General features: G+C 33.4%; 2 protein-coding genes across 8 annotated transcripts in view; one reads left to right on the forward strand and one right to left on the reverse strand.

Moving 5' to 3' along the window:
• ALG6 (ALG6 alpha-1,3-glucosyltransferase) overlaps positions 1–3,563 on the forward strand; it is a 41,837-nt gene extending 38,274 nt beyond the window's left edge. For both annotated transcript variants that reach the window (XM_016140392.2, XM_016140394.2), the window contains one exon: positions 2,395–3,563. In XM_016140392.2, coding sequence (XP_015995878.2) covers positions 2,395–2,592 — 198 coding nt within the window. In that variant the 3' untranslated portion in view covers positions 2,593–3,563. The remainder of the gene's footprint in view (positions 1–2,394) is intronic.
• Positions 3,562–25,286, reverse strand: part of LOC107508517 (integrin subunit beta 3 binding protein) — a 52,063-nt gene continuing 30,338 nt past the window's right edge. For 2 of the 6 annotated variants that reach the window (XM_036234727.1, XM_016140397.2), the window contains exons 5-9: positions 18,647–18,725; positions 18,133–18,226; positions 17,627–17,686; positions 11,480–11,530; positions 3,562–3,865 (exon numbers count right to left, since the gene is read on the reverse strand). In XM_036234727.1, the coding sequence (XP_036090620.1) occupies positions 11,481–11,530; positions 17,627–17,686; positions 18,133–18,226; positions 18,647–18,725 (283 nt within the window). In that variant the 3' untranslated portion in view covers positions 3,562–3,865; position 11,480. Of the gene's footprint in view, positions 3,866–4,772; positions 6,374–11,479; positions 11,531–17,626; positions 17,687–18,132; positions 18,227–18,646; positions 18,726–25,286 lie in introns of those variants that run through there. The other 4 variants (XM_036234741.1, XM_036234738.1, XM_036234729.1 and 1 more) reach the window with 4 other exon arrangements.

The following is a 25,286-nucleotide window of genomic DNA, read 5'->3' on the forward strand; positions in this document are numbered from 1 at the left end:
CTTGCTTTCAGTTTGGTTTACTCATTATCTAGTTTCTTAAAGGTCTAGTGATTGATTTGAGGCCTTTTCCCTCATTTTTATATAGGCATTCAATCTTATAAATTCTCCTTTGCCATTCCAGAAATTTGATATATATATATAATTATATATATGTATGTTTTGTTTAGTTAAAAATGTAGTTCTTTTCCATTTGACTTATTCTTTATGATTTAGAAATTTGTTTTAAAATATTTGGGATTTCCTAGATTCCTGTTTTTCTATTCTAATTTTGATGTGTTTGGAGAACATACTTTGTATTTCAGTATTTTCAAATGTATTGACTTTGTTTTGTGTTAATTTCTCCATTTTTGAAGGATTTTTTTGCTAGAAATGGAATTATCTTTTTATTATAGCATTTGAATGACATTCATCTCAGTGTCTTGTGGCTTCCATGTTTTATTAGAAGTTAGCTGTTAAACTCTTATTAAAGATAGTTTGTAAGTGTATTTATTTTTAGATTCTTAGTAGATATCCAAGTGGCAACATTAAGGAACATTCGGATATATGAATCTGCAGTTTAGGGGAGTAGTCTAGGCTGGAGACAGTAATCTGAGTTTTTGGCATATAGATTATCATCTAAAGTCATATCACGAATGAGCTCACCAAAGCTGCGTATAGATTAAGAAAACTAAGTACTGAGCCCTGGGATACTACAACGCAAAGATGGAGGTGGGGGTGGGGTGGGCGGGGAGCACATGAGAAGGAGCCAGCAAAATTGTCTGAGAAGGATAAACTAGTGAGGTGGGAAGAAAGCATGACCATGGTGTCCTTGAAGCCCGCAAAAGAAGTGTTGCAAGGATATGGGAGTGTTGTGTCATTTCAGGTGCTGCTGAGAGATCACATAGGCAATAAGAATTGAACACTGGATTTAGTACAGTGCAGGTTATTATGGATCTTTGACCAGGCCAATTGCATTGGGGTAACTAGGGTGAAAGCCTAATTAGTGTGGGTTTACTAGTGAGTGGGAGAACTGGATGTGGCTATAGGCAACTCTTTTGGGAAATTTTGCTATAAGTATGGGCAGATAATGGCAGTAGTAGTTGGAGTTTGTTAAAATGGAAGATTTTAGCATGTCTTTTAACACTGATTCAAGATCATAGTATCATGACATTTCAACCAGTCCCATATTTCTTAAGTTTAACTTGATGATTTCACTTCAGAAATTTTCTCTCTACTGAGGTCGACTCAGGGATTTTCCCCTTGGAGGATAATTGCAGCCTATTTATACCTGTCTGTTAGCCTTTTTGGCTCCTATCCTTCCTACTTTTGCATCTGAAATGATCACTGCATTACTCCCTATTCTGGTCTCATGACTCCTGTCATAGCCCTCAAAGCATCTTTCAGGGTTCTAATTATGTCCCATCTTCTTTGTGACAGTCACTGAGTACTGTTTCTTACTGCTTGCTTCCTATATTCACTTAAGCAGCTTATGTGCTACGCTAGGGCTAAAATGAATAATATTTGGCTGGTCCTTGTCTTAAAGGAGCTCACAGTCTAGAGCTAAACTGTTCAATACAGTAGCCACTAGACACACATGGTAATTTAGACTTAGTAAAATTAAATACAGTAAACAATTTATTTCCTCATTTGTAGCAGGGACATTTCAGATGCTCAGCAGCCACATGTGGTTAGAACCTGCTCCTTTGGAGTACGGAGATATAGAACATTTCCATCAATACAGAAAGTTCTACTGTATAGTACAGTGGTCTAGAGAAGACTGCTACACAATTACACATCAATGCTATAATTATTTTTACTACTCAATTTGGCATTTAATAAAAAGTGACCATGTGATTTTAACTAGTTCATGCATTCCCCTAACTAAAATGAAAACTGAGGCCAGAGTACATTTTCTTTCATAAGCCCCACCTTTACTTTACTGCTTTACTGTAGCACTAGCTCACTGAAAGTATACAACGAACATGAAATATAATTTTCTGTTTGCCATGGATAACTTTCTCATAGAGGACTCAGGGCCGTGGAGCATGCTGTGAATTTAAGCAGAGCAGTATTATCTGTTCCAGATAACTTTTCTTCAGTGCCTGGGTGGTATGAAGTATAAGATGGGGCTTTTCAGGCTTCATTACACATGGGAATCACTTGGAGAACTTTAAAAAATACTGAGGCCTACCCTAGAAACTCTGATTTAATTGCTTTTGGGTGTGGCATGGACATTGAGATATTAAAAACCTCCCAGGTGATTCTAAATTGCAGCCTAGGTTGAGATCTACCAGTAAAAGAGATTGTACCCCCAATCTTCACCTTCGATTCTGCTCATTTACAGCTATAAATCTGTTACCAGTACCTTTAAATTTCCTTTTATGTTACTTAATAATACTTTTTCCTTCCTTACAGTTTCTTATCTCGATAATCATTATGGTCCTTCTTACACTGATGACTGTCACACTGGATCCTCCTCAGAAATTACCGGACTTATTTTCTGTATTGGTGTGTTTTGTATCCTGCTTGAAATTCTTGTTCTTCTTTATATATTTTAACATTATAATAATGTGGGATTCCAAAAACAGAAGAAATCAGAAGAAAATCAACTAGCTCTATGTGAAACGTGAAAATGTTAACAAGTGCTAAAAGGTTTTGTGATTTTTTTTTTGCTATGTATAAATAAAATTACCATTTTGAGGATTATAAAATTATAGAAAAGGAAATAGTAAAGTCATTGTTCTGTACACAAATGTATAGGGGTACCAAAGTCCAATGGAGGCTTTTATTTTCCTAACCATTAAGTAGCCAAGACATACTGGTTTTATTAATAATCAGCTATTCAAGCAGGAAAATAAGATATTTTTAATCCAAGCATTTACTTAGGAAATGTACTCTATAATTTACTATCTTGGAAAAAAATCTGCAAATACAGTGAGCTTGATGGGAGATTTTAGCCCCTTTTTTTGAAAGGAAATTACTAATTTTGGTATTTAAATGTAGTGTTCCTTACATTTTAGAATATAATAATGTGTGCTTCATTCTTTAGAAATTGTATCTCAGGGATTAAATTTGTGATAATCTTTTAAATGACTATGAGAAGGCAGCTTAAATTGCTTGAAGACTTACTACATGTGCAAACTTTAATTTTTTTTAACAAGGCAGAGAGATTAATCTCTGTTATTTCTAAGAATACTGATTTAGTTGAATGTAATTAATGAATTTTCCTGAATTTACATCTAAGTGGTTTGAGAGGTCTTTTTATTACTCATGATCACTAGATTCTAAACTTCCAGGATAATTTTGTTTAAGTTAAATGGCTTTATGTAGGATTTAGTCTTTTTGTGCTTTTTGTTTGTTAGGACATGGTTCAAGGTTACCACTATGATAAGCATTGATTCATATCATGCTTTGTGTTAACCTGACCCTGTTAATACTATATCACTATTTATTAGCAGAGGCCCATCTTTACTATAGTATTCAATTGGTAAAAATAATGTATTATATCCATGTTGTTGTTTCTCATGTAAAGGTGTTTTCTTTAGTCTCTGTGATAAAAATAAAATCATTGTCCCATCAATCTATATTTTAATGAATATATTTATTTCATAAGATAGCCATTGAAGCATAAGTGGTAGTATATTTTAAAACAATGCAAGCCAAACACATTACACACAAAGAAAATGTGGTTCTAGACATGGACAACCACAGGCAGATACAAGAAGGTATGATAAAGGAAGTGGTTTTAGACAAAGTGAAAATCAAGAAGTATTTCTTTTCTTTCTCAAAGTAAATGTACATAAAGACTCAAAGGGCAGGTCAGCAGAGAAAAGCAGCCTTGAATCACTGCCGAATCAGCAGGAACATCGCTGTCCATGGTCACCATCTGTAATCAAGTGTGCCCAAATGTCAGCATCTTGGCTGGCGAGCATAGTCTTATTTTTTTAGTTTTTATTTTTTTGTAATAGCATACTTGTGTCTAACACAGGATGATGATTTAAATCAGTGATGAGGAAGTTCTAACTTCTGAATAACCTGAATAGGAAATGTTACTTTTTAAAAACAAAAGTATATAAACATTAGTAAAATAGAATGCACCCATATTCACGGTATCTTATAGATAAATTCTGTAAATATTTTCTAGATGATTTAATCTAATCTTACCAAGTTAGTTACATTATAGTTTTATGGAGACTTATAGCAATTATAGGTCAAGTATCTCATATCTATTAGAAACCAGTTTAAGGAGAGTCCACTTCGAACTTGGAGGGATTAAGTTCCAAAATACCAAAAATGTCCAGTGATGAATTAAGATCATAGAAACAGGCAATTCCAAAGCACTTCTCAGCTACTCCCAGGATTATAGGAATGTTTTAACATAAAGATATTTAGGTTATGCAAAAATATTAACAATTTCTCACTTCACTAATACACCTGTGAAAAATGAACCCTTCTAAATTATTTTCAAGTTCATTTTAGAGGGAAGGGCCATTTCTGAGAAATGCAGTTTTCTCTGTTGCCAATAGGTTTGCTTCTTAAAATGAAGCGAATAGGGTGTATGTTCATGTATCAAATATGAAGCACACAGAAGTCATTTTCCTTTGAGGCCGTAGGGAGGGGAGAAAAATCCCCGATGTAGCATTCTGTCCAAATGATAAACCACAACTACGTGAGTGAAACATTTACAAAAGTCAAGGCAGCCAAAGGAGCCTCTCTGTTCAATACAGAGTAAGAGATGGATAGGATATAACTAAATAATGGTTGGAGAAACACAACAATTTCAAGTCTCAATTGTCTCTTCTGCTATGTTCATTCGAAAATCAGGGCCAAGTGTATTGCTCCCCATTCAGCCCCCATATAAACATTAGTTTTGTGTGTGGATGTTTCTGCTTTGTCCTTCATGTGGCCTCCAAGGGTGATAAAGCGAGAGTCATATGATCCTCAATGAAGAGAACTGAGAAATGATTCTTAGCAGGCCCAGCTGTTCTGAAAGGCAAAAGCTTAGTATATCTAGAGGTCAAATATACAGTAACTGATTTAATAGCATTAAGCATATACCTGCATAACTTGGATTACATATGAAAACCAATCTACTTCTTGACCCTTTATTTCCTTATGAATATAGGTTTCTTTATATGTTCTGGCTTACATTCTAAGGTTTTCAGTGCTACAACACAAAGGGATTATCCTTTTGGGTACGTTTTAGGTAATGTCCTATTATAAGGGCTGTATCACAAAGAGCTCTTAATATTTAGCAGACAGATTATCTTAAAATATTTAATACCAATAAAATCATTAGTGACGACTGGTTTAATAGATAATTGGGCTATTGTTTAATATCTATCATTTAATAGTTAAAAAAATAACTTTCATTTTAAGAGGTAAATCTAGACTTTCTAAAGGAAAATTGGTTACTTTCAACCTTATTTTGTTAAATTTTATTTTAGGTTTTTATAAAGTATTTATTTTCATAATACACTGAATTAAACGACATGGTAATATCTTGTACAAATTTCGTTAAGGCTCAGAACAAGTACCAAGGAATAGCAGTTTTCTCCTGCAGAAATGGTCAAAGAAAAGTATAGATAAAGTTTATAAAAATCATGTTATCAAGTTATAGCACATTCTGTGATCCCTTCTTCCCCTTTATATTTTGTGACAGCACAAACATGATATGAAACACTACCATAGAACAACAAATTAATGCTTTAAAATAACTTGGAGAGGATCACATTGACCCCATAAAACATTTTTTTTCCCTATAAATTCAGTAGAGTCTGTAGTTCAGTTTAAAAACAACTTCATATTTAAATGTCTACTAAAAATATATTCCAGTATTTTATAAAAGTTGTGAAAATTTTAAAACATTTTTTTTTTCTGTACAAGGATAGGAATAGCCAGAATAGAAAAAAGTATCACTGAAATAGTGGCTACAAAAACTTCTAAATTTTAAAAAGGATCTAATTAATATACATCTGGGCCTTTTAATGGGAAAACTGATACCTAATTCCACTCACCATTAAATTTAATCTTTTAAAATCTATAGCTCTACCAAAGTGCCATTTTCATAAATGCTTTATTGAGTCTATCCACAGATGCTAAAACTATACAGAAGCATATATGATATAGAATATAAGTCAAGATCCTTGTCTACATGTTGGCTCACTCATTAAAGGGTCAAGAAGAAATGTATTATTTACATTGAGATTATCTACTGGTGTGTGTAGAAAGTTTAAATTAGCTGCAAGAAATTTTATCTACACATGCACCTGCCTAGTGCTATGATCTGGTATTTACTGGGCAGATTAATTACAAACATTTTTTCTGTCCCTTTAAATATGATCAGGCAGATGCAAAAGTTGGTGTTCATAGTGAGTGCATTTCTTCTAAATGCCTGCAGGATATAAAAGATGATTATAAAAGATTATTATTAAATCAAGAATTAGTTCCCAAATTAATATGCATCTCATATATGATGTAAGAAATGATTTAAAACATCCATTTACCATGTAATTTCATACCTAGTTTAGTTAGATACTGTTAATCTCTCATTTGCTTATTTTTTATTCTTCTAAGCAAGATTCACCTTCACAAATAATTATCAACACGACTACGCTGATACTCTTCACTTTATGTGAATATGGATTTTGATGTACTTCTGAGAATTCTAAAACTCCAACATGACCTATTGAAAACACCAAAATCTACATGCCTTTTGTCTATAAGCCTTAAGGGCCTTTCAGCAGGTGCTTCCTCCAACAGCTGCCCCCCCAAAAAAGACAGTATTTACTGACATTCCTATTCACAGTATGTCCCGCTGGGGACTCCTAGTGGTGGTAGAAGTTTCTTTTTGGCTTTAAGACCCTTGTGTGAAAAGGAAGACTTTGAAGAAAGCAGCCATTGGCAATTGATGGCATATATTCCCACAGGGCATATGGCCCATTCGGTCCTGAAATATCCCTTCTTTGATTACATTGGCAGCTATGAAGAAGTAACACGCGGTGGGCCGCTATTGAGAGTCTGAATATTCTCGGTCTATAAGAAGATAGGCTGCCAACTTGACAATCAACTTTTGCCAACTCTCACTTAAGTTTGGTCTGAATTCCTGTAGATTTTAAGCACTCTCATGTTCACTTAAATATCCTTATAGGTTATTGATACATAGTTATCAGAACTAATGATAATACTATAGAGGAAAGGAAGACTATCATTTAGTAAATAGTTATTATGGAGGAGGTACTAATTAATTATTTTGTATAATCTCACTGTCCCATGTATAATTAAGGTTTAAGGAACCAAATATCTTGTTTAAGGCCACATAACTAAGTAGAAAATAGAACTGGTGTTGGACATCTAATCCAAATATTGTTCTCTATTACAATGCCAGCCCCTACAAAGACATTTCATCAATTGATCATGGCTGCTAAAATTATGTTCAGAAAGATTCTAAGGCCAAATTCAGGATTTAGCAAAAATAAATTGATCAGTGTGAGGTATGTCAAGCACAAGAGTGGAGTAGCAATATGTTTGTTATCTCTACATTGCCATACTGGTTCTGAAGATAAATATCTCAGAACACAAATGAAAAGCAATTTAGATACAGTGATGTAGTTTATGAGCAGTATTTTGACAGGACTTATCCTTCATATAGTAATTATATTCTTTCTAAAACATTTTGCATTGTTGCTTCCTTAATAATCTTCACTGGCCCACTTCTGCCTAATGAATAAATCCTGAACTTAGTAGCCTGGTGATTACAATTGTCAATGATGTGGCTGGAATCTACCATTCAATCATTTGCTTCTCTGCCTAGCATGTTTACACCTACTGAAATCACCCATTTTTCAAATTCCAACTTCCACGTAAAGTACAAAGTTTCCATTACTAGGGTCTGGATGACCCTCTGACATATTGTACCATGGAATAACTAGAACTGATTTAAAAATCATGAACCCTTAAATAATGACCTAGTCATCCCGACCTGAGATAATCTATGCGTTGTATTTCTATATTACTGCTTATTCTTCATTTGGTACTTAGAGAGGAATATTTATATTCCTTCAGTCTGAAGAGCAAAGAACTTCTGTCAACTCTTGTGCTCTATATACCCCATGAAAGAGTGACACATTTGACTGTTCAAAGTACAGAACACTGGTCCACAGTTTACTACTAATACGACATGTCATTACTCTTACACAACACTCTTTCTCACAATTTAGTCTCCCTTTCACTGTCTACTCTCAAGTCCAATGGGCCTTTGCGCTTCCTAATTTCATTAAGACCAGCCCATTCTATCTCCCCTCTGCGACCAAGCATGTAAGACAGGTACAAAGATCCAGTTTTCTCCTCAGGTTCAGGAGAGCATACAGTGTTTAAGATTTAGATTCAGTGTGGGAGGAAGGAGGTTTCACTTCTGCCTTAGGCACAATCTACATTAGTTACCCCAAGCTTCTACCAGAGGGACCGCCATGTTGAAAATTTTCAACTCCTCCACTAATCAAGCTGATTCTGACCCTCTCTGGACTCAATCCTTTTTTGCATTTGCTATTACCCAGAATCCTGGAAAGAAGAAGGGTCTGAACTTGTATCACTATCATAGCTTGCCTTGTATTATTTCATGTATATAATATAAATCTTGTATCCTTAGCTTGAATACTAGGTTTCAAAAAGTTGGCATTTATGCACAGTGCTGTGTTTATACTAAGCCTCATACTTTTGTTTATCAAGGATTTATCTACCTTGTTTCTAGATAAAGTATCCCTGGTATCCCCAGCAGTATCCTGTTAAGATTAATCAAAATCATGCCTTTTCTCCCTACCCACCTTTTTGCTGGTCTCCATACCATCTATGGCCTATGGGTTGATGTCACCCTTACTCACAGTCTTTCTTGTGGTAACATTATTTAATAAAGGATTCACTTTTTAAAGGCTTTAGGAGCGAATCTGTATAGGGTAGTTCCCCTGACTGAACAATACAGGTCAGGAGGAACAATCACTGAAGAAAGATGGCGGGAGCTAATGTTCAGACAGGGGAGTTGGACACAGTGGCCTTGGAAGTACAATGACTGTTAGAGGTTTCTAGGACATAGGACAAAATCAGGAATTTAACACCCTCCCTTAGTCATGCCAGTTGGGCAGCCATGACAAATGTACAAAGGAAGAGCAATGAGAGAACATGGAAGAGAGGAACCTGAGGAAGCTTAGTGTAAGGTGAGATATAAACAGGGTTTGAAAGATGGGCGAAATTTTGACAATGATGGAGGAAAAGGTATGCTAGGAAGAGGAGACAAGAACAAAGGTAAAGGAAGGAGAAAGGCACTTTCTAGGGATGTGTCTGGAGAATGGCAAATAATTTGGAGTGACCGAGACACAAAGACAAATTGGAAAGGCAAATTGGTGACATCAGGGAGAGTTCTGAATGTCAGTATAAATTCGGGTTTTACTGTGGATATGGCGGACTGATACCTTCTAAAGCATGATTTATCCAGTAGCAGGACAGGCTGTAGAGGAAAGGGACTAAAGGATAGAGAGGCAAGTTGCAATGGAGATGATGATAATCTAAATGAGGGGTAATAAAGGAATAAACTAATGCAGTGGGAACAGAATAAAGAAGTAAACATTTTTGGAAGTGATATGATGTGGCAGCAGTTTGGATGGCGGGACAAAAAGAGAGACAGAATTTTGAGGTTTTGAGCCTTACCATTAGATGAATATAATCCCCAGAAAGGCAGAATGAAGAACAAATTGGGGGCAGGAGAAATAATGAAATCAGCACACTTGGGGGACAATGTATAGTAGCTGAGATGTGGGCTTACAGTTCAGGAGGAGGATCACAAATAGATTTGGAGACAATAAACAACACTAAGGTGAGAATTAAAGTCAAGGGAATGGATGTGATCATGAAGAAATTGCCTGAAGTGAGAAGAAAACACAGTCAAGAGAACCCAGAGAACTACCTCCAAGGTAAATCAAGTTTCATTTCACTGTTATTTTCTGTAGCTGCCCCACTAAAAAGGAGGTTGACTGGTAGGTTAACCTTAATTCTTTCAAAGTTTTTTGAAAGTACAACTCAAATTAAAGACTCAGATAATCTTTGCTATCATCGATGAACACAAAGCTATTCTCAGTACTCTTAAGTTATCCCCAAGTTCAGTAATGAGACTGTCATATACTCAATGTGTATGTTTGCTTGCCAAATATGTAACTGCGAATATGTATTTATGATCACCATCTAATAGTTCTCTGTTGGATTTCCAAGGGTCAGAAAATTTTTAAAATATTTGACCTTATAATGAATAAATATGCATATGCATGTGTATATATACTATATCCTTACTACTTAATAGGAGCTAAAACCTTCAACTAGTAGGAAAAATTGACATTCATAGATTACTGCTCTGTAGTGGGTAAGAGCACAGACTTCGGCACCAAACGACTCCGGTTAGTATCCTGGCTATCTCTCAGAACTGATCCTAGGACAAGGCACTTAATCTCTTTGTGCTCAGTTTCCTTACCTATAAAATAAAGATAACAACTATATCTACTCCACTTAAGTTGTGGAAGTTAAACGGCTTATGTATAAAGTGCTTATAGTAGTGCTTGGCACACTTAAAGTGCTCAATAAATGTTAGATATTATTATAAATTATTATTTGTTGTATACAACAGAATGAACATTTTAACGAGTGAAAGTAACAATTTTCTATATAAGATGCTTTGCAAATATTTTAAGAAGAGCTAGTTTGCTAGAAAGCTAGTATTAACTGAGATACCATTTCAAAGAAATGTATTTTCAGGATACAATAGAATTCTTTCATTATGCATTAATTTTTTTTCTAAGAGATAGCAGGCAACATCTGGTTAGTTTCTAAGAAAATTGATACTGATTCCACTAAGTCTGGGATAATGCTAGTTCTTAATGTGAACCTTCGGTTACAGGTGTACCAAACACTAATGTCACATCGTGCTTCATATTGTGTCTAGCTAAGTTATGTTATATTTCTAAATATGTCATTTTTACATGAATTGCTGAATTCACAAAAGGTATTTTTAAGAAAAGGTACAACTAATTAATATATAATTATTTAATTAATGCATCACATTTCCAAATCAATAGACTTGTTATATCTTTTTAGTCAGGTATGCCCTACAGAAACTATAACCCACCTGTCAGTATCTAGTTAACTACTTATACCAAAGGTGCTCAATTAAGGGCTCTCTTTATATTCACTTAAAAATATGCCCTCCCTGACTTTAAAGCAAGCCTAGTCGGCTCAACACTGTTCTCTTTCAATCAGCCTCTACCTCAGAGATCTTGTCAGACTGCCCTCCTAATTGTTTATAAGAATAGATTAAACATAATTTCAACTAAAACTCTGAAGCGCATGGCCCTGCTTTCTTTGCAGACAGTACCAAATTTGATAATGTAAATAAAATGTTTCCACCTGAACAAAACAGTAAAATTTAACAAGGCTAAACTTAATTAGAAAGGTGCAACAGTACCTCAATTTAAAATGGCTTTAAGGAATTCATAGCTGTCAAGATGATGTAACTCTGTATGAAAGAAAAAAAAATTTTTTTCAGAAAGCAGTTCAAAGTTAAGTTGTCACAGTATGTGATGCAGAATAAATGCTGAATTAAAATGAAATTCAAATAATGAATCCAAATGTAAATGTTTTATTAAAACCCAAATGTTTTATTTTAAATTATAAATTGCAGCTCTGGGGCTATAAATTCTCATTTCAACATCTTGATTTGCTCGATTCTGTTCTAGAATGTACATTAAAAAGTTTAGGATGAAAACTGCTAGAAATTTATTATTATAATGTATGTTTATGGTTTATTACAATTACTTGTCTTTCGTGCTAGATTTTATAATTCCTATGTCTGTCTTGTTTATTAGCGTACACTCAATGCTAGAACAGTGCCTGGCTCACATTAGGTATTTAGTAAATATTACATGCATGCGGTATGTAGAGATAGCAATTTATAAGTATTTGAAAATATCTAGATAATTTCTTCAAAAAATTCTTAGAGTGGCCATTTGTTTTTATTCATTCACTGAACACACATTACGGACCTTCCATTTGGGTTTTATACTAGTCTCCTTGGCTACGGTATAGAGGATAAGATTTTACTTGTTTGCCAACACAGAGTCCAGAAAGGCCCTGTGACCAGACAATCACAATACACTACAACACGATACATTTATAAACATTCAGACAAGTGTTGTAGAAGCCTAGAAGAAATTTAGCTTTACCTAGGCTAGCTCAGGAAAGTTTCACAGATATGACATCTGAGGCTGACCTCAGAATGAGCAGAAGTTTGCTAGACAGAGAAGGAAAAAAGAGCAAACCAAGTAGAGAGAGAAGCAGCAGAGGGGCCTGGAGTCCCAACAGAGAGAGATTGCAGGGCTAAAGCATGTGGTGTGAATGGTGTGAATTAAAGTGACTACTTTCCTTCAATGTGAGGGCTAAGCTGGAGTAAAAAATCACCTAACATTTGCTTACTATACAAGTCCTCCTTTAAACTATATAATTAGCTCTATAATACTATAAATATTTACATAATTATTATAAATATGTGTTTAAAATAAATAAACCACTTAGAGAATTTATCTAACTCTTTTTCGAGTTTTTCTGACTAAAAGTTAGAATGGGGGGAAAAAAAAATGTTCACCTGTCAGGTGGCATAAAACCAATTTCTACTAAATGTGCCAGAATAATTTTTCTCTACCTCAAGAACAGTTAGTCTTCAGTCTGTTCATTACTGTCTTTTTATAGTATTTTTATTTAATAAAACCTATTAAGACTACCATACAAATCTCTTTACTTATGCTTTTATCTTTTAGCTGATCAATTTTTATATTGCTGACATCCCTTCTTCACCATTTGCTCATTTAAAAATTCATAGTATGTGAGATATGTCTCTGGAGAAAATGTCTATAAAATTTGTTACAGCTGGCAAATGTGTATGAGTCAGTGATAGCACATGACTAAATGCTTCACAGAAAATAAAATTTGTTTCTGTAGTAAGCAGAACTGTTTAAATGTTATTTATTTTTATGTTTCAAAGAAAATATATTGTGAAGTGCTGCATTGATTTAATACGCAACTATGTCTGTGTACACGCTGTAGAAGGAAAATTTATGAAACCTTTGCACAACTCCTTTAATTGAATTTTCCAAATCTCTCACCACACACAAATAATCAATATCTTCTGCAGAGAAAACCAGTCAGAATTATTACAGTCTTTCGTTTCAATTTTGTTGTCATCAGCACATACAGAGCACCTGGATATTTGTAACGTCTGATACCAAGTTATTTATACCTCGTAAACACATAATTGCTATTAAATGAGTTCAAATCTATGGTTTAATTTTTTTTTTACTGATTACTTAAAAGATAAAAATTATCATACTTCTAGTAAAGTATAAAAACATTTAAATCACTGAAAAATTATTTAGGTTTTAAATATATACTTTTGCCTTAAATCCTAGACAAATCTCAAGCAAGCAGTTGAAATGTATCCTCCAAACAGTAATGAATAATGTAAAACAAGAGCATTAAGATTATTAATAGGAAAGGTATGACCCGAGTACAGCGTACATGACAGCTGAATGCTTATAAAGAGCTGAGGACTACAGTTGTACATTAATGTATATTTGTGACACCAAAATTGATATCTCCATTTTTTATCTCCAGATTAAGAATGTTAAAGCATAGGGGGAAATTTTGTTGTTTCCTGTAAGACTCATCATGTCTAAACTTCAAACCTCGGTGTTTTTAAAACTGAAGAATTTGTTTGAAAAAAGATACTGTTTAAGATATGATAGAAAAAAACTAAAAGGGTAGCAGTCTCCTAGGAGTAAAATTATTCAGCTGATATGATGAATACTTTTTCAAGACTAAGTGGGGGAAAGAACAACATATTTTTAAGTTGAAAAATACTTCAGTGGGTGGTTAGAATGAAAAGGCAGTACCAAACTATTTTATAGTCTTAGAACAAGAGTTTAAAATTTGTCCTGTGGTCCAAAAATTTTAAAACTTTAAAGTCCTACAACCTAGATGAATCTTACAATGTAAGAAGACAGTAAATTAGCTAAAGAAAACAGAAACATTATACTCCGTGCTTTTCTTTTTTAAGGCTAGAGCTAGAAATTCTGAAATATTTTGGATTACAAAAAGCTGAAACAATCAACTTTTTTGAACAATGTAAAGTTCAGATAGTTAACATTTCATTTAAAATATGCATACTACAACCTACACAATTATTCTCAAAAACAATAAAATATGTTTTGGACTAAAGCTAAATGTCTAGATTTCATATCTTGGCAACTGATCTACAATCTGCTTACATTCTTTTCAAAAATATTTTGTTTACTGGAAGTACTAGTCACAGACAAACAATGATGGTATTTTCTAATATCTCCGGATAAAATGAAAAATACTAAGTACTATATAATGCCATCTATTGACTTAGGAATATTTGTATCAAGTTGTTTTAAGTTGAGGTTGATTATGTAAAGTAAATAAATTTCATGCCTTGCCATGTGATGATAATGTGACATTCCATTTAATCAACCCATTGAATGGTCATATGTTTTAAATCTTCAGCATGACGAATTAAAAATAATTATGAAAATTCACATCCAAATATAACAGAGAAAGAACCTTTCATTACATTATTTTTCTAATAGTCATAAAGCCAATATTATTAAGGAAAGTGAAGTTAGGATTACTTCCTAAGTAACTGAAAAAAGAAAGAAGCTTTCTTTTGTTTAAGAAATTTATACTTAGAAAAGATGGAATCCTCTTTTATTTATACACTCTGTCAAGGCATTCCCTGATTTGCAAGGTTCAGTTCTTCTGTAAACTATGATAATCTCAGTGTACCTTTTCGTGTTGTCTATGTTTAACTTTTCTGAAGAATAAGTTATATAAAGCCTTAAGAATATATGTCAGATGTCTATTTAAAACACTAGAGTGATATTTTTATAATTATACTCCTCTGCTTGTAAGGAAGATGGCAACTGATACTAAACAAACTAGCACTGAAATAAAAAAAAAAGAGAACTAAAGGACCAATGTGAAGGGCGATGACAGCATCAGTGTTAGAATTCTCCTGGTACTGTCTACTCTAACTATTCTAGGAAAATTTAATAAGAATCTGAAAGGATATTCTTTCGATAGTGAAACAAATAATTTATTTGTTCTTATTTTCATAATTACCTAACTAAGCAAATTCAATACATGTTATAGGGCTGATTTTTATATTACATAATTTCTAACTATATAATTTCTAATATTATAAAGATTCCCAAAATGTCTAAAAATGCTGACAATTCTCAGTAATAGCATTAGTAAAAGAAAGAGTAAAGTAGAAATTTCTATAAAAAATTAAAGGCTAGATCCCAAAATGAAGGATATATAAAGTAAATTAGTTTGAGATGTTAAAAAAAACACTAAGTCCTATTAAAATGAATGTATGAATAAGAGGGTGAAAGTTGTTAACTTAGCAAATTTATATATATATGTGTGTGCACGTGTTGGTGTACAGCATTTTTAATAAAAAAACAAAACAAAAAGTACCACTAAAATTTTTTAAATGCACATATTTAGAATAAGAGAAAGAGGAGGGGAAAGCACTCAGAAAAATATATAGCTCAAATTCAAATTATAAAGAAAATAAGCTTCAATCTATTTTTTAGGCATTACTTCAAAATAGTTAAAGAGCTAATAAAGATTTCAATACCTCAGGAAATAGAAAGAAAAAATGCAGCTCTTGCTAAGAAACAGAAATGAAAGATGACTTATATATTCTAATACATACAATATGTATTAATATAGACTATATATGTATATATCTTAATTCAGTTTTCATTTAAACAACAACGAATAATCAATGCTTATGAGAAATTTTAAAACATGATTTAGTGATACAATCCTCTAATACTTAGTCTTTAGGGAAAACCTGGTAATGAGCAAATCAGTTTTAATGCCTAAGATATTAGAAAATAGTTTTAAGGCTGATCATGCACAAACAAACAATCAGTATATACTGGATATCTAAAAGAAGAAAACTTTTAACACATGGACATAATTTTAATGTTTTAATAAATGTTCAGATAAAGAAACATGCTTTTGGAAAATTTTTTCCCATTAAGTTTTAGCAATGACAATCACTTATTCTATAATTTTCCCTTCCTCATTTTTTAAAACTGCTGTCAAAAACCAACTATGTAAAGCCTAATTCTAATTAGTTCCAGGAAATTACAGATTAAAAAAAAAAATCACACAATTGGCAATAGAATATACAGACTCAAGATTTCCTCTAACTAAAACAAAACATTCCGATTTCCCATTTTGATCCTCTAATACCTGTCGTTAGGAAAGACTGAAACCACTGAAACCCAGTTATACATTAAAATCAAGTTACATAGCATAAGAGAGATCTCAAAAGCTTTTTCCAAGAAAAAGCTACCTTCATGTTCTTAAACTCTTGGGATCACAATGGAAGTTAGCTGCTACATTAAACAGATCAGGAAGCCTACCCTGCTCCCTTCCCACATGAGTTTTGGGAAAGTCTTGCCATAGGTGCTGGCTTGCCCTGAGCTAGTTGGCTTTTGGAACTGTCCAGCAGGTAATCTCGGCATTGTCCACTGCAATCTCATCATCGGCTTACTAAAGATCCTAAGCACAGTCTAAAATACTAGATTGGTTGGACCAGTTTCAGTTATGCCTCATGTTTGAATCTAAAAGCTGGAATGACTGGATGATTTGATTTGTTTCAGGAAAAGGCAACATGGAATAATGAAAAGACTATATTTCTTGAGGTAAGACTAGTATTTTGTTGGAAACCCTGCTCTGACACTTAAGAAAAGCATTTTTGGGCAAGTTACTTAATATTTTCTGTGTCACTGTTCCTTATCTATAATGACAATGATAATAGCTATCTTGCACAGTTGCTTGTAAAAATCTGCTGATCCTAGTGTTGGGAACATATAATTATTGGTCCTCAAAATGGTAGTCACCGGTACTCAAAAATGGTAGACTAAAAATATGGCTTTTAGTCCATTTCAAGGCTTCTCTGTTTGCAGACATTGCTAATGGGATTCATGTCAGTAATATTTAAACGATCCCTCTTAAGTTGGTCTAAAGACATTTTAATATTTCGTAATCTATGATTATTTTGCTTACTGAGATGTGTATGTGCATGTGTTATGGAAACTTAAAACCTGTTAATTTAGTTTCCCATGCTGTGATATGCTCAGAGGCATGAATTAACAGTAGATCAAATGTCATTAATGATCTGAAAGTTTTTAGAGCACTGGTTACAAAGTAACTTTTTATAAAAGCTTTGTGCATCCTTTTAATTCGCCATTAAAAGTTGCTGTATTCTCAAACAGAACTTTTAATAAAAGTACAAAATTTAAATCTTAAATTGAAATTATATTTCATAAGATATTTAAAAAGTTCAATCATCAGGGAAGTTGATCTCATCAGACATGGTCTTCTGCTAAATGCAATATAAGATTTTTCAAATGAGATTTCTGCTCTTTTAAGAGTACACTGAAGACTCATGATGATTGGTTTTAAATGGTAAAATGAGATGAAAGGATGTTTTATATAATAAAAGAAAACTTTTTACCTTTGTTAGGAAGTCCTGAACTCTTCTTTTCAAACAGTTTTTGTTTTATTACTTTTGTCACTAGAAGAAAAAAAAAGTTATGTTAACAATTAACATGGAATATAAATAATTTCTTATCTTGGAAGAAACAACTTCATGAAACAAAATTCGAAGTAATACATATGTAAAGGTATCAAGTATAAAATGCAGTACCTTATTATATCTTATTTAAAGAATGAGCACTACATTTAAAATGCCCAATACCAGTTTCCAAGGTACATTCTTTCCCTTCACATTTAAGAGAAATCCCTGAAATAACATATCCTGGTAAAAGATATGTGGCTTCTTATTCTTTAAATAATATTTCTATCATATGTTCAGTAGTGATATATATAAATAAGTCTACCAAATTTAAATTTTAAAAAAATGAATAGATTTATATCTAAAATGTAAAATATTAAAATATATATCTAAATTTACAAACAAGGGATGTAGAGACACTATTATAACTCATAAAGTTTTCTTACTTAGTTCTTTTGTTTTCTGCATTTCTCTTTTTAAGAAACGCGATGTACAGGAGATACCAATGAGATTTTCAAGCTCTCTACTGCCCTCCAAAGCCTAAAAGAAAGTCATTTTAAATGAATTAAATATAATAATACTGACAAGTCTAATGAAAATATAGTACACTGTTCCCGTCATCTTAAAAACTTAAACTCTATGGTCAGAAATCTAACGTACTCTGGTAGGTCAACTATTATAAGTCCTAAAATGCCTGAATAAAAATAATTTGTTAACTAAAAAGTCTAAATATAATCTACAAATTTACTTTTAAAAGAGAAAAAGCCATATGTAATTAAAATATTATGTTAATTAATGTTCATATAAGAAAAGAAAGTCTCATGAAAAGTAAATTAAACATATCCCCTGCAAACTCTCTTCCAGATTGGATTTTCTAATCTGGGGCTTCTCTCCTATTCTCCTTTTTTGAATGGGTAGTGGAAATTTGAAATTATGACCCCCCCCCCAAAAAAAGCAAACCTGAATAATACTTAAACTTTGCATTATTTCCATGATTTCTTCTGATGATTTCTCAACTTTAGATAGCAACACCATGAATCTATGAATAAAAAATTTTTTTAGCAAGATCAAGCATTTAAACACAAATCATTTTCAGAACTTTAATTCTTTTTAAAGAAGCTAACAATCAGTTTTCTAATCTTTCTCTTTACCTTTTTCAAAGTGGTAAAAGATGTAAATGCTCCTCCTCCATTCTTTCATTCGTTTACAAACAAAATATGTGTTAGCAATCATCCTGTCTTTTGAAGTTTCACTTTCATTCCCACAGAACAGTGGGAGAGATTATAGATATATGTCCAATCCTGTACAGAATTTTTATAAGAGTTTATTTAAGCCAAAGTGACCAAATGCTGGGAAGCATGATCTCAAATGCTCCTGAGAATGGCAGTTTAGCAGTTTCTTTTATGCATTTGAAATTAAGGAGGGAATGTAAGGAAGATTACATGAAGGTAGGAGAAAACAAGGTACAGGACAGTTAACAAGATTTAGTGCTTCCTTCAGGCGTCTGGAAAAGAGGTTTACTTCTGGCAGTTCAAAGGTGTGTTAACCTAGATGCACAAGAATAACGGGCAGGGCTTGCTTAAAAACCTTTTGCTAAAAAAGTTATAGGCCTGGGGTGTGACAACACATCATAACCTGCCCAGTTAGGAATTTATGATCAGACTACCCTGTGAGGTTACTTTCAGTCACATTTAGTATAGAGCCCCTTTTTCGTCTACAAGATACAGTTGGCGTCTTCCTTTCTCCACAATATTACTTTGAGAACACGAATAGACCACCATCTCCTTATTTACCTATATCTGAGTTAGTGTTACCCAGTGATTTTTTAAATTAAAATAAGTTCTATGGCTTTAATATATTTGTGTGAAAAGACACAAAGGCACTCTCTTAAATTTGAAAACAAAACTTCATTTGTAATCTTATCTCCTAAATGTATCTCTAGTTAGCAGGTTAACACTCCAAAAAGTTCTTTTAGTTTTTTGTTTTTTTTTTAACATTTCTATAACATGTATCATATTTTCTTTCCTTAATATAATATGTATTTTTTGGAGCCACATCATCCATGTCTATAATTTCAAAAGCTGCACAATACGGTACCTAGTAAAACATAGCAAAGATGATTTAACCACTCCCTCATTGTTGCAATTATAGTTTCTTTTCAAATTTTAAAATCTCTTAGCTATATACGATAATCTAGAACAGTGCAGTCTAATAGAAATAAATTGCCAGCCATGTATGTATTTTAAAATTTTCTATCAGTCACATTAAAAGAAATGAAAAGGAATCGGTGAACTTAATTTTAACACTATATTTTATTTAACTGAATATATCAAAGTATATTGGGTAATCATTTCAACATGTAATCAATATTTCAACGTAATCAATATTAAAATTATTCATGATAGTTTACTTTTTTTTTTCAATATCCATTTTTTACTTTATACTCATATCATTTAGGACTAGCCACATTTCAAATGCTCATTAGTCATGTGTGGCTGGCTAGCAACTACTGTTTTGGAGAACACTACGCTATAAAGTTTATGAGAAACTAAGGCTATTTTAATGTTTTCCAAAATCACATCAGTGTTATCCATTAACATTTGTGTGCTATTAAAAATGAGGCAAATATGTTAAATGTTCACACACAATGCGCATATACACTATGTTTCAACTAAGTAAAATATATATCTAAGTATGTGAACAAGGTATGGAGAGATGGCATTATGCGAAAGCTAAAAATTATGTGAGGATAGTGAAATTCTAGTTAATTTTTTTCTTCAAAGTTTTTCCTTTATTATTATGTTTTTCAATTAAAAGTAATCTGTCTTAGCACTGGAATTTCAGTTTGAGAGTGTCAAAAAGGGATTCCAGCTCCTCCCATTGAGTTCAAAAAGCCTGAAGGATCGCCATAATAAAAATAAAATAAATATTAAGGAAAAAAAGAAAAAAAAAAAAGCTTGAAAGAACAAGGGGACTTAAGTGACTTCTACCCAGGGCTGGGAATGTCTAGTTTCCCCTATATCAATGGTCCCTCACCTTTTTGGCACCAGGGACTGGTGCTTCTATGAATATCAAATGCTTGATGATCTGAGGTGGAGCTGAGGCGGTGATGCTAGCATTGGGAAGCAGCTACAAATACATATGAAGCTTCGCTTGCTTGCCCACTGCTAACCTACTGTGCAGCCCGGTTTTTAACAGGCCACAAACTGGTACCATGGCCCCAGGAGTTGCGGACCTCTGCTCTACATTATACCTAAGCTTAAGTGTCTCAGGGGCACAAAGCTGAGGCAAGCAACTACTACGCTATGAGAAGAAATACTATGGATCCTTTACATTGCATTCCTTTCCTGAGAGGACTGGAGTAGCAGAATCTCTCCACGCTGCCTTACCACACCTTAATGAACTGATGGTGCTCCCTGTTGACCCTCAGGGAACTGTGTGGTTAGGGCTGAGACTTGCAGGGTTGCCATCTTGAATGATTTCAAGGAGCTGTTTAAATAAAGATGTGAATGGTGCCCTCAGGAGCTGTGTAATATAGTGTCCCTAAAGGACCTCAGTGAAGATAGTTTTTGGAGGGCTCAGCTAAGCACACTGTTTTGACAACCATAGGGAGTTGTATTGACTGAGTATCAATTATTTGGGGAAATCATTTTCAAGTATCCTTCACATGCCTAAGCTGCTTCCTGTTTCCACTTCAGGACCAAGTGAACAAGGGGACACTTTATTACTCTTCTCATTTTTATGTTAATTTCCTATCCTTTCCTCCTCCTCCTCCTTTACTTTTTCCTAGAAGAAATCAACTCCTCCCATCTCAATGACAACCAAATTCATGGAATGGGTTTATAATACTCATCTATTTATTAAACTTTGAGAAATTCAGAAGTGTGTTCTCTTCCACGTCTTCTGACTCAGTAGAGAACCCTTCACAATCTTTGGAGCTAAACTGTTTGCTGAACAGCTTTTGGGGGAAGTAGGGTTGCTATTGTCTTCATCCTGGACAAATTGACAATTCTCATATTTAATCCCACTTGTGCTAGAGACTGGATTTTTATTGCTGCTGATAGCATTTTTCTGTATTTTTAATGGATGGGATTCAAATTCTATTTTGCTTCCCTTAAACAGTATTATTTGCTTATTAGAAAAAAATGGTCTTTAATGTCTTTAGTTTTCCTTCACTAATTTACTTGTTTCTGAAAACCTATGATCTTTTATTTCTGCCTGCAGAATGTTTTTCATATTCACTGTTATAAAATGTCAGTTATTGTTGCTCCCTCTTTCAAGTTGGTGAGTGAAAGTATCATCAGTGGGTGCTATTCATATTTTAAAGAATGCTATTCCTTTCTTAAACAGATCTGCCTCTGGATGGACTGAATTGGGTCATATTCTTCATCTTATTATGACCCTTGTGAACTGTGTATATGTCAACAGGTACTGCACCCAGATATGCAGTGACTGCTGCTAGTTTCATGATATCTATCTATCTATCTATCTATCTATCTATCTATCTATCTATCTATCTACCTACACACACACACACACACACACACACACACACACGCACACACTCTTACAATATTTGATCAAATCCTGTATTATGGCCAAAACCACTGTAGTACAACTTGAGAAATCTGAAATCTTAGTCAGTTCTTGAATAAACCTTGTCTTTGTTAGTTAATAGAGTAAAAACCCAGCATCGTGTTTTTTTAGCATCTAGTATTTTACACACACACACACACACACATTATATATATATATATAAATATATATATATGAAGCATCTAGTATTTTAAGTGTCTAGGTTAGTCCGCTAAGATATTTTTAAAAATAAACTATGATCCCATTGTTCTGGCATATCAAAAGGTTGTTCAAGTCTTAACTTTTTTTTTTTTCCTCCCAGATTACCTTATCTCTGGGCCAATTCTTAAGGCATGTTAACTATGAATGTCTCCTTCCCTTGAGAAAGCCACATGCCAAAATTTCCTAATTTTCTTAGTAAAGCTTCACTGTGAAATTGAGAGTTCTCTCATTTTCCCCAAAGAGAAAATCTCATTATTCTGAAGAACAACTGAAAAGAGATGGTTTCACCAAAAAAAATCTATGGGGGGATGTATCCATTAATTATGCTTTTAATTTTTTCCATATTAATTACTTTAGTCTCAAGCAAGTCATATGTAATGTAATTTTCAAAACTATCATTCTGCTCCTATTTTGGGTTTTTTCTATCTTGACTACTTTCAATTATTTTCCATTCTTAGCTTCAAATTTAGTTTCACCATTTTCCTTTCCTCTATAAAGTTCCTCAGACGTATTCTAAGGGGAGAACTTAAAATGAACAAAAAGACACTGTCACATTGGCAGTGCTAATCAAAAATTACAGACACGGGCGATTAGCAAGCATTAACTCACCTGCTGCTTGTCATCCTAGAGGTGAACGAAGGGAGCCAAGGGAGGAAGGCAGATAAGGAGCCAGTGACATTTTCAAGATTCTTTAGCATGCAACCCAGGGTGACTACTGTACTGATTGTGTAGGCATTGTGGATATAGTGAAAGAAGAGGTGAAATCTCTAAAATCCATGATAATGGCCTTTAAAGATCTTGATTTCTCCCTTTTGGCAATTTCCCATTGTTTGACATCTGTTTTCCTCATCAAATTATAAGTTCCATGAACACAAGGTCACTGTCTACCTCATTTACTGCTATAACCTGGGTTATCTAGCATGGTATCTGTAGTATGGTAAAAACCTAAAAGTCACATGTACATAAGAGGGATAAAATCCTCAGGTTTTTCTTTATCTTCACAATACTTTGTCTTATTTAAAAAAGGTAAATAGGTCACTGAACCTCTATTTATTGAGCTCTATCTAAATTAATTATTTTGGATGATGATAAATGGATTATAACAATGAAATAAATTGCTAACTTTTTTGTGCTTTTTCAAAGTTCAAAGCACTGTGCTTGTTACTTTACAAGCTATATCTTATTTTATCTTTAAATTAACATTGTGTGGTATTATCTCAACTTTACAGACATGAAAACTGAAGAAACAAGTAATTAATCAGGGTTACATAAAAAGGAACACAGTCAAGGCTGAAACCAGGTGTTTTTGATCTTTGTTCACAGCCATTATACAATATTTCTTCCAGCTTAACACCACTAGAATCAGAATTCCATAGTAAAACTGTTAAAAACACAAATTACCATGCTGCACTCAAGTACTTATGAAGAATATCTCTAAATGTGGCCTAGAAATATGTATTTCCAGGTGATTCTTATGAACATCAAAGTTAATTAAAAGCATTTTCTATTAAGAAAGATGGGTTCAATTTTTTAAAAACTAGACGATATAAAAAATTTGACACTCCTTGTCAAAAAATTTTTTTGTGTTTGGGTCTATTCATTCCATTATGCTCTCAAAAGCTTTCTTCCTGGATGGAATAATTAAGTCCTAGTCTTTTAGCAAGTTTATTGATTACAATACAAATATTGTTGTCTATATTCACTATCCTGCAGGGGTCCCCAGTAACTGGTCCGTGGCCTGTTAGAAACTGCACCACACAGCAGGAGGTAAGCGGTGGGCGAGCAAAGCTTCATCTGTATTCACAGCTGCTCCTCAATCCTAGCGTCACCACCTCAGCTCCGCTTCAGATCATTAAACATTAGAGTCTCATAGGAGCACTGGCCCCTAGTGCCAAAAAGGTTGGGGACTGCTGTACATTAGATCTCTATGACTTATTTCCTACTCATTTCAAGTTTGTATTCTTAAACATTTGTCCTATTCCCCCATTCCCTAGTAACCATTATTTTACTCTTTGTTTTTACAAGTTTGTTTTTTTTAGATTCCACATATAAGTGATATCATACAGTATTTGTCTTTCTCTCTGTCTGACTCATGTCACATAGCATAATGTCCTTAATGTCCACCTATGCAGCTTCAGATGAATTTGAGGACAAAATTTTCCATTTCAGCAAATGCTAGAATTTTTTATACGGCTTACAATCAATCTGTAGATCACACTGGGTAGAAATATTGACATGTTAACAATATTAATTCTTCCTACCCATGAACACAAAATGTCTTTCGATTTATTTAGATCTTCGGTAATTTCTCTCAGCAATGCTTTGTAATTTCAAGTGTACAAGTCTTTCACCTCTTTAGTTACATTTATTCCTAGATATTTTATTTTTTTAGATGATAATGTAAATGGAATTGAATCCTGAGTTCCTTTTCAAATTGTTCATTGCAAGTGTATAGAAACACAACTGGTTTTTGTGTTGATCTTGTATCCTGTAATTTTTCTGAATTTGGTATTAGCTCTAGTAGCTTCTTATGCATTCTTTGGGATTTTCTATATATAAGATCATGTCCTCTGCAAATAGAGATAGGTTTATTTCTTCCTTTCCAATGGGATGTCTTTTATTTCTTTTTCTTGTCTAATTGTTCTGGTAGAATTTCCGGTAATATGTTAAATACCAGTGGTGAAAGTGGGCATGCCTGTCCTGTTGCTAATTTTGGGGGTAAAGTTTTCATCCTTCCATGTCAAAAATTTTAAACAGTTGAAAATAAATCTCCTGTAAATACTGGTTTCTCTCTTAGTCTTTG

This window comes from Rousettus aegyptiacus, unplaced genomic scaffold, assembly GCF_014176215.1.
Source record: "Rousettus aegyptiacus isolate mRouAeg1 unplaced genomic scaffold, mRouAeg1.p scaffold_m13_p_1, whole genome shotgun sequence".
In the NCBI taxonomy this organism is placed as follows: Eukaryota; Metazoa; Chordata; class Mammalia; order Chiroptera; family Pteropodidae; genus Rousettus; species Rousettus aegyptiacus.